This window comes from Thamnophis elegans, chromosome 4 (assembly GCF_009769535.1).
Source record: "Thamnophis elegans isolate rThaEle1 chromosome 4, rThaEle1.pri, whole genome shotgun sequence".
In the NCBI taxonomy this organism is placed as follows: domain Eukaryota; kingdom Metazoa; phylum Chordata; class Lepidosauria; order Squamata; family Colubridae; genus Thamnophis; species Thamnophis elegans.
In genome coordinates this window covers 136275882-136288000 of record NC_045544.1, presented here as the reverse complement: position 1 = coordinate 136288000, position 12119 = coordinate 136275882, and the positions used below count along the sequence as shown (strand labels likewise).

The following is a 12119-nucleotide window of genomic DNA, read 5'->3' as shown; positions in this document are numbered from 1 at the left end:
AGTTCTCTCTATCGTGTCGAGGGTGTGCAAAGGGAAATAAAATAAATAACCAGCGCAGAGAAAGAGCAGAAGGACTCCGGGTTGTGCGCAACACTAAGCAACGGAGGGGGAAAAAAGGGAATTTGGGTGTAAATCACTTGCAGCAAGAAGCCCGGAAGAGGGAGATGAAAAAACAGCTTCCCAGCCAGAAATATTCTGCCAGCTGAAGCCAGGAAGCGCTTCTTGTGATTAACATCACCAAAAAAGAAGCGAAGTTTGGCTGCATGCTGGTTTGCGAGGAGACCAATAGCCTTTCGCGGTCTGGGGAGGTTTATTAAGTTGCTGCTGGTGGGAGATACCAGCTAGGAAGGCCAGGAAGAGAGTGGGAAACCCTTCTATGCAGAAAGAAGATAGTTTCTCAGGTTATGACTTGAGGAACATCTGCAGGAGGTGGTCAAGATTCTGCTGTGGGATTTCCAAGTGGTCTCCTATCCTCCCATCCTCCTTAGCATTGGAGATCAGCCAAGGTTGGCTCAGGACTGCCACCTTCTGTTGATCTAAGGCAGTGTTTCTCAACCTTGGCAACTTGAAGATGTCTGGACTTCAACTCCCAGAATTCCCCAGCCAGCAAATGCATTTGCTGGCTGGGGAATTCTGGGAGTTGAAGTCCAGACATCTTCAAGTTGCCAAGGTTGAGAAACTCTGATCTAAGGAATAGAGGTGGTTACAAATTTAACCTCTCTTTAATTTTTTTTTAATTTTAATTTTATCAATTTCATATATACATTCACAATTATATGATCTCATAACTGTTATTAATAATATGTATTTATAATAATTTTTTCCCTACAGTTGACAATATACTTGAAGATTGCTTTCTTCCCATCCTATAGATCCATTTTATCTTACAACGGTCCTACTTCTTCTTCCCTCCCTCCCTCTTTCCTTCCCTCGTTTCTTCTCTCCTACTCTCCTTCCTTCCCTCCCTCCTTCCCCCTTCCCTCCTTCTCTCCTTCCCTCCTTCCTTCCCTCCTTCCTTCCTTCCCTCCTTTCTTCTCTCCTTCTCTCCTTCCTTTCCCCCTTCCTTTCCTCCTTCCTTCCCCCCTTCCTTCTCTCCTACATTCCCTCCTTCCTTCCCTCCTTTCTTCCCTCCTCTCTTTAATTTTAATATTTAAGGTTTTAGGGCAGTGGTGGAAAATCATTTCGACACTCAGTGCCCAAACCGAAACAGCCAGCCAGCCAGCTGGTCTTCGCATGCACCGGAGCACTGGAAAAACCAAAGACCAGTTCGCCGGCATGCAATGCCTATTTTTGGCTGTTTTCCGAGCTATTTTCAGGCTGTTGTTGGGCCATTTTTGACCTGAAAAATGGCTCGGAAAACACCCGGGAAAACAGCCAGAAAATGGGCCGGAAAATGCATATGCGTGCCGGAAACCAGACCAACAGCTGGCAACGGTGTGCATGCCCACAGAGAGAGGGCTCAGTATGCCACTTCTGGCCCTTGTGCCATAGATTCACCATCATGGTTTTAGGGTCTTGTGCTTGCTTTTACAAAGGGGTAAGCCGCTTTGCTTGACTGTGAGATAGATGGCATATAAATCCAATAAACGAACAAATAAATATTCAGAGAGTAACATACCTGTGAGAGAACTGAGTTTTCAAATACAGGTAGCTCTTAATTTACTCCTGTTTGTTTAGTGGCCATTCAAAGTTTCACCCGATTAAAGATCACACCAACAAGAGTTTTAGTAGGACATCAATTTCCCAGTTGTGACACCTACTATTGTGTCCCACCAGCGGTCAGTGGAGCTGGCAGCAGATTTGGACAGTGAGGAGGTTGGGGAGGAACCTGGGCCAGTCCTGGAATCTGGGGAAGGCTCGGACGAGGGCTCTGCGTCGGAGGCAGAGAGGGGGCCAGGGCCATCTGACAGTTATCAGCTGCCTTCAGAGTCAGACATCAGTGGGGCAGAAGAACATCTGGAGCCTGTTCCCAGTGTGCGCATGCGCAGAGTTGCCAGACGAAGGGAACGGCTAAAGAACAGGGGTCGACTTGGGAGTAAAGACACAGGTGGACGGTGAATGGCCCCTCCCAACGGAAATAAAAGAGGAGCAAAAGGGGAGTGGAGTTTGCAGGAGACAATTAGTTCGCTTAATTGGTTCGTGACTCTCCGAGACTCCTTGCCAAGTTTTGCAGATCTCGGCCTGGCAGCTCTCCAAGCCAGATAAGGTCTGTGACTGCAAATCCCCCCTGGAAAGACTTTGCTGGATGTGAATGAGCAGAATCCACAGCAAATTAATAAAAGGTGTTTTTTGTCGGGACAAGAAGCTTGCTGCACGCTTTGGGGAAGCCTCGGTTAGAACAGCTACTACACAAGAAACCGTCTTTTTCCTAAAATTGTGAGGGCACCGTTCCTGGAGGATTTCAAGCATGGCTGTGGGGAGCAGCCATTTGTCTGGGATTCCTTCTTGGGCGGGAGGAGGGGCTGGACTAGAAGACCTCAAGGTCCCTCCCAGCCATCTCTATCTAGGATACTTTAGCAAGACCACAGGGAATTGACCGGCTATGTGGTAGCTATAGCAAAGACTGAACTTTTGGCTGTTTGGTGGCGCCCCCCCCCCCCCCCGCCATTTTGGGGAGTTAGACAGAGGGAAGTAAAGTAAAGCAAAACATATGGGGTTGTAATATTTCTATTATTTATTTCTAAAGCCTCAAATTGGGCTGTCAACATTTTCTGCCAAATTGCATCAGAACAATCTTGGAGGGATGATGAGTCACAGACAGAAGAGGGAGGGAAAGTAATTCTGAAAAATAATTTATTATATTTATATTTCATTTATTATATTTATATGCCGCCCTTTTCCCCCGAAGGAGACTCAATGCGTTTCCAGATCCCTAGCAGTGGGTGTGAGAAGTTTTTTTGTTTAAATTGATTTTTTTTAAAAAATTATGCAATAGATCTTTTTAATCCCACCTTTACATGTACCATACATAAAACTCCTTCTTATGCTTATTTCCCCCCATAACAAAACCCTGGGATGTGGGTTGGCCTGACGTAAATTGACTGGCCCAAAGTTGGTTTTCATGGTTAAGGTGGGACTAGAACTCACCGTCTCCTGGTGATTGGCTTAAAGTCACCAAGCTGGCTTTCATGCCTACGCTAACACTAGAACTCACAGTCTCCTGGTGATTGGCCCAAAGTCACCCAGCTGGCTTTCATGCTTAAGCTAACACTAGAACTCTCCGTCTCCTGGTGATTGGCTTTAAGTCACCCAGCTGGCTTTCATGCCTACGCTAACACTAGAACTCACAGTCTCCTGGTAATTGGCCCAAAGTCACCCAGCTGGCATTCATGCCTAAGATGAAGCTAGAGCTCACCGTCTCCTGATGATTGGCCCAAAGTCACCCAGTTGGCTTTCATGCTTAAGCTAACACTAGAACTCTCCGTCTCCTGGTGATTGGCTTTAAGTCACCCAGCTGGCTTTCATGCCTACGCTAACACTAGAACTCACAGTCTCCTAGTGATTGGCCCAAAGTCACCCAGCTGGCATTCATGTCTAAGATGAAGCTAGAGCTCACCGTCTCCTGGTGATTGGCCCAAAGTCACCCAGTTGGCTTTCATGCTTAAGCTAACACTAGAACTCTCCATCTCCTGGTGATTGGCTTTAAGTCACCCAGCTGGCTTTCATGCCTACGCTAACACTAGAACTCACAGTCTCCTGGTAATTGGCCCAAAGTCACCCAGCTGGCATTCATGCCTAAGATGAAGCTAGAGCTCACCGTCTCCTGATGATTGGCCCAAAGTCACCCAGTTGGCTTTCATGCTTAAGCTAACACTAGAACTCTCCGTCTCCTGGTGATTGGCTTTAAGTCACCCAGCTGGCTTTCATGCCTACGCTAACACTAGAACTCACAGTCTCCTAGTGATTGGCCCAAAGTCACCCAGCTGGCATTCATGCCTAAGATGAAGCTAGAGCTCACCGTCTCCTGGTGATTGGCCCAAAGTCACCCAGTTGGCTTTCATGCTTAAGCTAACACTAGAACTCTCCATCTCCTGGTGATTGGCTTTAAGTCACCCAGCTGGCTTTCATGCCTACGCTAACACTAGAACTCACAGTCTCCTGGTGATTGGCTCAAAGTCACCCAGCTGGCATTCATGCCTAAGATGAAGCTAGAGCTCACCGTCTCCTGGTGATTGGTCCAAAGTCACCCAGTTGGCTTTCATGCTTAAGCTAACACTAGAACTCTCCGTCTCCTGGTGATTGGCTTTAAGTCACCCAGCTGGCTTTCATGCCTACGCTAACACTAGAACTCACAGTCTCCTGGTAATTGGCCCAAAGTCACCCAGCTGGCATTCATGCCTAAGATGAAGCTAGAGCTCACCGTCTCCTGGTGATTGGCCCAAAGTCACCCAGTTGGCTTTCATGCTTAAGCTAACACTAGAACTCTCTGTCTCCTGGTGATTGGCTTTAAGTCACCCAGCTGGCTTTCATGCCTACGCTAACACTAGAACTCACAGTCTCCTGGTGATTGGCCCAAAGTCACCCAGCTGGCATTCATGCCTAAGATGAAGCTAGAGCTCACCGTCTCCTGGTGATTGGCCCAAAGTCACCCAGTTGGCTTTCATGCTTAAGCTAACACTAGAACTCTCCGTCTCCTGGTGATTGGCTTAAAGTCACCCAGCTGGCTTTCATGCCTACGCTAACACTAGAACTCACAGTCTCCTGGTGATTGGCCCAAAGTCACCCAGCTGGCATTCATGCCTAAGATGAAGCTAGAGCTCACCGTCTCCTGGTGATTGGCCCAAAGTCACCCAGTTGGCTTTCATGCTTAAGCTAACACTAGAACTCTCCGTCTCCTGGTGATTGGCTTTAAGTCACCCAGCTGGCTTTCATGCCTACGCTAACACTAGAACTCACAGTCTCCTGGTGATTGGCCCAAAGTCACCCAGCTGGCATTCATGCCTAAGATGAAGCTAGAGCTCACTGTCTCCTGGTGATTGGCCCAAAGTCACCCAGTTGGCTTTCATGCTTAAGCTAACACTAGAGCTCACCGTCTCCTGGTGATTGGCTTAAAGTCACCAGATGCCAAAGGTAGAACACACAACACTCTTAAGAAAGTGATTTATGACCGTTTTTCACACTTATAACTGTTGCAGCATCCCCAGAGTCACATGATCAAAATCCTGGTTCTTGGCAACTGTTATGTATTTATAGATGTTCTGGGGGTCACGTGATCCCCATTTGTAACCTTCTCAGCCAGAGGTGGCATTCAGCTGGTTCGGACTGGTTCAGGAGAACCGGTGGAGGTGACTGCGGGTGCAGCCAGCTATCCGTCCAAACGCAATCCCCTCCTATATCGCTGTGCTTTCGACATTGCCCGCATGTGTGGACGGAGCGTGTGAGCAAATTGCCGTGTTTTGTGACGGCGCGCATGCATGCATGCTCACATTTCTAATGCTGGGCGAACCGGTATTAACAGTAAGTGAATAAGTGAGCCGAGGTGGCGCAGTGGTTAAATGCAGCACTGCAGGCTACTTCAGCTGACTGCAGTTCTGCAGTTCGGCTGTTCAAATCTCACTGGCTCAAGGTTGACAGCCTTCCATCCTTCCGAGGTGGGTGAAATGAGGACCCAGACTGTGGGGGCGATATGCTGACTCTGTAAACCGCTTAGAGAGGGCTGAAAGCCCTATGAAGCGGTATATAAGTCTAACTGCTATTGCTATTGCTAATTCCCACCTCTGTTCCCCACCAGTTTCCAACAAGCAAAGTCAATGGGGGGGGGGGAGCTAGAATTGCTTAATGACTGCACGATTCATTTAACAACTGCAGTAATTCGCTTAAGAACTGTGGCCGAAAGGCCGTGACAAAAGTCCTTTAACAACTGCCTTGTTTATCAACAGAAATTCTAGACTCAATTGCGGTTGTGTGTCGAACACCTGTCGGCCTTTGCTTCTCTTACTTGCTATCGGCTGCCATAGAAACGGGGAGGGTGGGGGCGTGGTGTTTGGGATGGGAATAAATGGTACAGGAGGTGATATGGGAAAGGGAGTTTTCTTCTCACCATCTTCTGGTGGCCTGCTGGTGGGCGGTGTTTGAACCTGGTCAAGGCCAACCATCCTGCATTCCAACAGGATGGTGCCTTTTGGAGATGCATCCCACATGACACCTAAGGGAGTTGCATATTGGACACTGGGGTGGGGTCATTGGAGGGAGGGAGCTGGGTTATCATTTGAGATGTACTTGTTCGCGCCTTTCTGGCTCAGATCTTGCTTTACTTCCGCTGCTATCTTTTCACAACCAGTAACAGTACCTTGATTCCATGAACAATGGAGTTGGGAGTTTTCTTGGTTCTTCAGAGTCCCAAGGGAGTGGGCGGCATACAAATTTTATTAAATTGAAATTGAAATTGGTTATTGATGGAGGCACACCTGACCTTACCTATAACAGGGATGGCTAACCTTTGAGCCATGGTGTGACAAAAGCGGGGGGAGCACTGGGGGGGGTTATGCGAGTGCGTGCCCACACCCATAATTCTATGCACACTCCCGCGCATGTGTGCACCCCCTCGGTTTTGGCGCATGATGTTGGATCCATTTTTCACCCTCCCCAGGCTCCAGAGGCTTTCTAGGAGCCTGGGGAGGGTGAAAAACGGCACCCCCACCCCCCCACTCCCTGCAGTCGGCCCGTTTTCCGACTTCTGGTTTGCATATTGGGCTGTTTTTCACCCTCCGGAGCTTCAGGACGCTTCCCTGAGGGTGGAAAATGGCCCTAAGGGCAAACCGGAAGTCCATTCCCAAACTTTCAGGTTGCCTGTAAGGCTGTTTTTCACCCTCCAGAGGGCGAAAAACGGCCCAATGTGCAAACTGGAATTTTGGGCAAAAAATGGCTGAAAACGAAGGCCGAAATCAGCTGGCCAGCGTGCGCATGTGTGCTGGAACTGACGGGGCAATGCCTCGCGTGCCCTAAGAAATAGATCCGTGTGCCACCTGTGGCACCTGTGCCAGAGGTTCACCATCACAAACCTATAACTTGCTTCGTGTCCTGATAACGTTTGATGTTTCCTGTTCTTAAGGTTTCAAATCTGTGAAGCCTCGGTTTGCCTTCAACAGACCAAGAATCCTGGCTTGTGCCAAACTGGATGTAATCTTTCTCCCCCCACCCCTTTTTTTTCTCTTGAAAGATCACCCAGCTGAAGATAGAGAATAACCCGTTCGCCAAGGGCTTTCGAGGGAGTGATGACACCGACCTTCGCGTGGCAAGATTGCAAAGGTGGGACGAAGGAGAAATTTTAAGAAAGGCCTGGAAATACTGTTTATGGAGATCATTCAGATCACAGTTATCCCAAAGGTGCTTGAAGACGTTTCGCTTTTCTCATCCCAGAAATCGAACCGAACAGAACTGAAGAAGCTTCTGGGATGAGAAGCGAAACGTCTTCAAGGAAAAAATACCAAGGAAGTCCAGTTGCCTTTTGGGAAAAAGCGCCTTTGGGAGCCTTGAAAAATTGTGTTGTAAGTGAATCTCAGTTTCAGCATAGGTCTTTCTGGCCACATCGCTTCGAGGATAAAGTTCTCCTTTCAGAGTCAGGTGGCAGGGTGGTTAGAGTGCAGTACTGCAGGCTACTTCTGCTGACTGCCAGCTCCCTGCGATTTGGCAGTTCGAATCTCACCAGGCTCAAGGTTGACTCAGCCTTCCATCCTTCTGAGGTCGGTAAAATGAGGACCCAGACTGTTGGGGCAAGAGGCTGACTCTGTAAACCACTTAGAGAGGGCTATAAATTACTGTGGAGCAGTATATAAGTCTAAGTGCTATTGCTAAATGCTATCCATCCATCCATCCATCCATCCATATTGTCTGTCTGTCTGTCTCTCTCTCATCTACCCATTTATATCTATCTTCCTATCTATCTTCCTATCTGTCTGTATGTCTCAGTCAGTCAGTCTGTCTGTCTGTCTGCCTGCCTGCCTGCCCGCCCGCCGACCCACCCACCCACCCACCCACCCACCCACCTATCTATTGCCTGCCTGCCTGCCTGCCTGCCTGCCTGCCTGCCTGCCTGCCTACCTACCTACCTACCTACCTACCTACCTACCTACCTACCTACCTACCTACCTATCTATCTATCTATCTATCTATCTTTCTCTCCACTTCATCCATCCATCTATCCATCCATCTATTTGTCTGTCTGTCTGTCTGTCTGTCTGTCTGTCTCTCTCTCATCTACCCATCTATATCTATCGCCTATCTCTGCCTATCTATCTGCCTATCTGTCTGTCCGTCTGTCCGTCCGTCCATCCATCCATCCATCCATCCATCCATCCATCCATCCATCCATCCATCCATCCATCCATCCATCCATCCATCCATTAATTATTCTATTTGTCTGACTGTCTGTCTGTCTGTCTGTCTCTCTCTCTTATCTACCCATTTATAGCTATCTGCCTATCTATCCATCCATCTATCCATCCATTCTATCCTTCCATTCTATCCATTGACCGACGACCGACCCTACCTACCTATTACCTACCTACCTACCTACCTTCCGTGGTGCAGTACAATTAGAGTGCAGTACTGCAGGCTATTTCTGCTGACTGCCAGCTCCCTGCAATTTGGCAGTTCAAATCTCACCAGGCTCAAGGTTGACGTCCATTAGTGCTATTGCTATTGCAGGCTAATTCTGCCCACAGTCAGGAGTTCAGTCTTGACCCTCAAGGTTGACTCATCCTTCCATCCTTCCAAGGTTTGATTTGATTTGATTTTTATTAATATTTATAGGCCGCCCTTTTCCCTGAGGGGACTCAGGGCGGCTTACATAAAATAGGGAAGGGAGGGTACAGACAATAGACACAACATAGTACATAAAAGTAAAATAGTAAACAACATTCATTCATCATTCGGGTGGGGACAGATTATCTTTATCCCCAGGCCTGACGGGCTAGCCAGGTCTTAAGGGCTGTGCGGAAGGTCTGGACGGTGGTGAGGGTATGGATCTCCACGGGAGATTGTTCCAAAGGGTCGGAGTACTACTGAAAAGGCTCTCCTCCGTGTGGTTGCCAGTCAACACTGACTGGCAGATGGTACTCGGAGGAGGCCCTAATCTATGCGATCTAATTGGTCGCAGGGAGGTAATTGGCAGGAGGCGGTCTCTCAAGGTCCCAAGGTCGGGAAAATGAGGATCCAAATTGTTGGTGCCAATATGCTGACTCCAGAGATGGTATTCAGCAGGTTCTGACCAGTTCTGGAGAGAAACTTCCATCACTTTTCTTGTCTCAGAAGAGACTAGATAGTCACTTATCTGAAATGGTATTGGTTCTCCTGCCTGAGCAAGGGGCTGGACTAGAAGACTCCAAGGTCCCTTCCTGTTCTGACCTAGGCTTTCCCAGCAGCAGGAAGCCGGGTCCTCATCCCGATAAACCCCTTTTATTTAATTGACACTGAATTCCTCTCCAGCATAGTCTTTCCTCTCCCACAGTCTTTCAAGATAGGTCACAATTACCGACCTTTATCAGGCTTGGAGAGTAGCCAGGCCCATATATTTCAGACGCCGCAATACTTGGCAAGAATGCAGGAATGAACTAATTGTCTCCTGCAAAGTCCACTCCCCTTTCACTCCTCTTTATTCCCTCTGGGAGGGGCCATTCACTGTCCACTTTACTCCCAAGTCGACCCCCTCTTCTTTTGCTCTTCCCTTTATCTGGCAACTCTGTGCATGCGCACACTGGGAACAGGCTCCAGCTGTTCTTCTGCCTCACTGATCTCAGACTCCGGAGGCAGCTGATAACTGGCATATGGCCCTGGCCCCCCTCTCTGCCTCCGACACAGAGCCCTCATCCGAGCCTAGATCTCACAGACTGGGCCTCCTCCGAATTCCATCTGCCAGCCAGTGCGGCTGGCAACTACAAGGAGGAGAGCCTTTTCGGTAGTAGCTCCGACCCTTTGGAGCGAGCTCCCCGTGGAGATTCGTACTCTCACCACCGTCCAGGCCTTCCGCATAGCCCTTAAGACCTGGCTAGCCCGTCAGGCCTGGGGACAAAGATAATCGCCCCTCCCGAATGATGAATGAATGTTGCTCATTATTTTACTCTGTTTGTCTACGTCACTGTTTGTATTTTCCCTTCCCCGATCTTATGTAAGCCGCCCTGAGTCCCCTCAGGGAAAAGGGCGGCCTATAAATGTTAATAAACCATAAACCATAAACCATAAATCTTCCCCAGACTCCAGGTCTAGCCCAGGTTCCTCCCCAACCTCCTCACTGTCTGACTCTGCTGGCTTCTGGTGGGCCACAACACTTCCAGCGCTATTCTGATTCTATTTCTGCTAATGCTTGCAGCAAAGAGTATCCTGTGATCTCGAAGACCATCATGAGGCAGAGGTTGGTCTCCACACACGGTCAACTCTCCGCGAAATCGGACCTCAGCCCGCCTCACGGAAGCCACCAAGCTCCCACCACTACCAGTACGAGAACGGAGCTCACATGCCATTCGCCGGCTCAGAAGCTCAGGACTTGCCCTTGAACACCTTCCCGGCCACAGAGGGAATCCAGCCTTTTCTACACTGTCTGAACGGAGAGGTAAGGCAAGCAGATATACCGGGGAGGGTGGGGAGAGGAGATATTTTTTGCCTTCCCCCCAAAAAGAGGGTGAAATCTGGGTGCTTCTTATACACTGAATACAGCATTTTTGGCCTCCCGAAACTCACCCCCTTTGCAAAAATGGCCATGCATAGCCTTTAGGAGGCTTCCAGAGTGCTCCTGGGGAGTGGGGAGGGCAAAAATGAGTGACAAATGGGCCGTTTTTTGCTTGTTTTCCCCCCTACCCACACCGCAGGAGCACTCTACAAGCCTCCTAAAGGCTAGGCATGTCCTTTTTTTGGCAAAAAAACAAAGTCATTTTTGTAAACAGCAGGCCATTTCCCCCCCCCCAACCCCCAGGAGCACTTTGCAGGCCTCTAAAACTCTCTACATGCCCTGATTTTCATGAAAAATGAGGCGTGCAGAGGGTTTGGGAGGTCTGCAAAGTGCAAAAACTTTTTTTTTTTTTATTTATCTCTTCAAATTTTGGTGCGTCTTATACTCGGGTGCGTCTTATACACTGGAAAATACGGTAAATTTATTTTCTTTGATTGTAAAAAAATAAAATACAAAAGAAGAAAAACCAATTAACCAAACCCCCCCCCCCCCCCAATGCATCCAGCATTAACAATGAAAAAGAAAAAGATTGGTATACACAAAGAAGAAAACTAACCTGAATATCAATAAAATTAACATTAAACACACAGCATAGAACAGTGATGGGTAACCCGTTCGGGAGTAGGTGCCCAAAGGGCATGCGCACGCGCCAGAACCCCGAAATGCAATGCGCGTGCATCCCATGCCTGCACACGGCCCCATGCATGCCCTCCCACATATACACATCTCCCCCCTGCACGCACCCAGCCCCCAAACATGCAAGGCAGAGACACAAAGACCAGCAGGCTGGTGGGAGGTGCTGTGCGCATGCGGAGCTGAACTGGGGGCAACAGCTTGTGTGCCCTCAGAGAGGGCGCTGCATGCCACCTCTGGCACACGTGCCATTCGTTCGCCCATCACAGCTATGGAATCTACCCTGGCTGGATGCTAAAACAAAAGAGAGAAGAAAAAGGGAAAAGGTACAAATCGTTATCAATCATTAATATTGCCAGTTCTGCCAACCTTCGACCGAAATAAATTAGTTTGTGCCATTCACTTTTAACCAAAGTGAGCCAGTTTGGTGTCATAGTGAAGGTGTTCGCTTAGAAACCAGGAGATTGTGAGTTCTAGTTCCGCTTTAGCCATGAAAAGCAGCTGGATGAGACTGCGAGTTCTAGGTTCTGCCTTAGACATGAAAGCCAGCTAAGTGACTTTGGGCCAATCACCAGGAGACGGTGAATTCCAGTCCTGCTTTAGGCATGAAATCCAGCAGGGTGACTTTGAGCCAATCACCAGGAGACTGTGAGTTCTAGTTCTGCCTTAGGCATGAAAGCTGGCAGTGTGACTTGGGGCCAATCACCAGGAGACCCCGAGTTCTAGTCTCATGTTTTATGCCTTAGTCGTGAAAGGTTACTTTGGGCCAATCACCAGGAGATTCTAGCATCCTGGCTGCTTCCCATCCCCGTCTCTTTAGCGA

The 12119-nt window shown here is 48.7% G+C and overlaps 1 protein-coding gene across 1 annotated transcript in view; it reads left to right on the top strand.

Moving 5' to 3' along the window:
* TBX4 (T-box transcription factor 4) overlaps window positions 1–12119 on the top strand; it is a 68468-nt gene that overhangs the window by 49417 nt on the left and 6932 nt on the right. Inside the window, 3 exon segments of the mRNA XM_032216801.1 lie at window positions 7160–7248; window positions 10307–10416; window positions 10419–10539. Coding sequence (XP_032072692.1) covers window positions 7160–7248; window positions 10307–10416; window positions 10419–10539 — 320 coding nt within the window.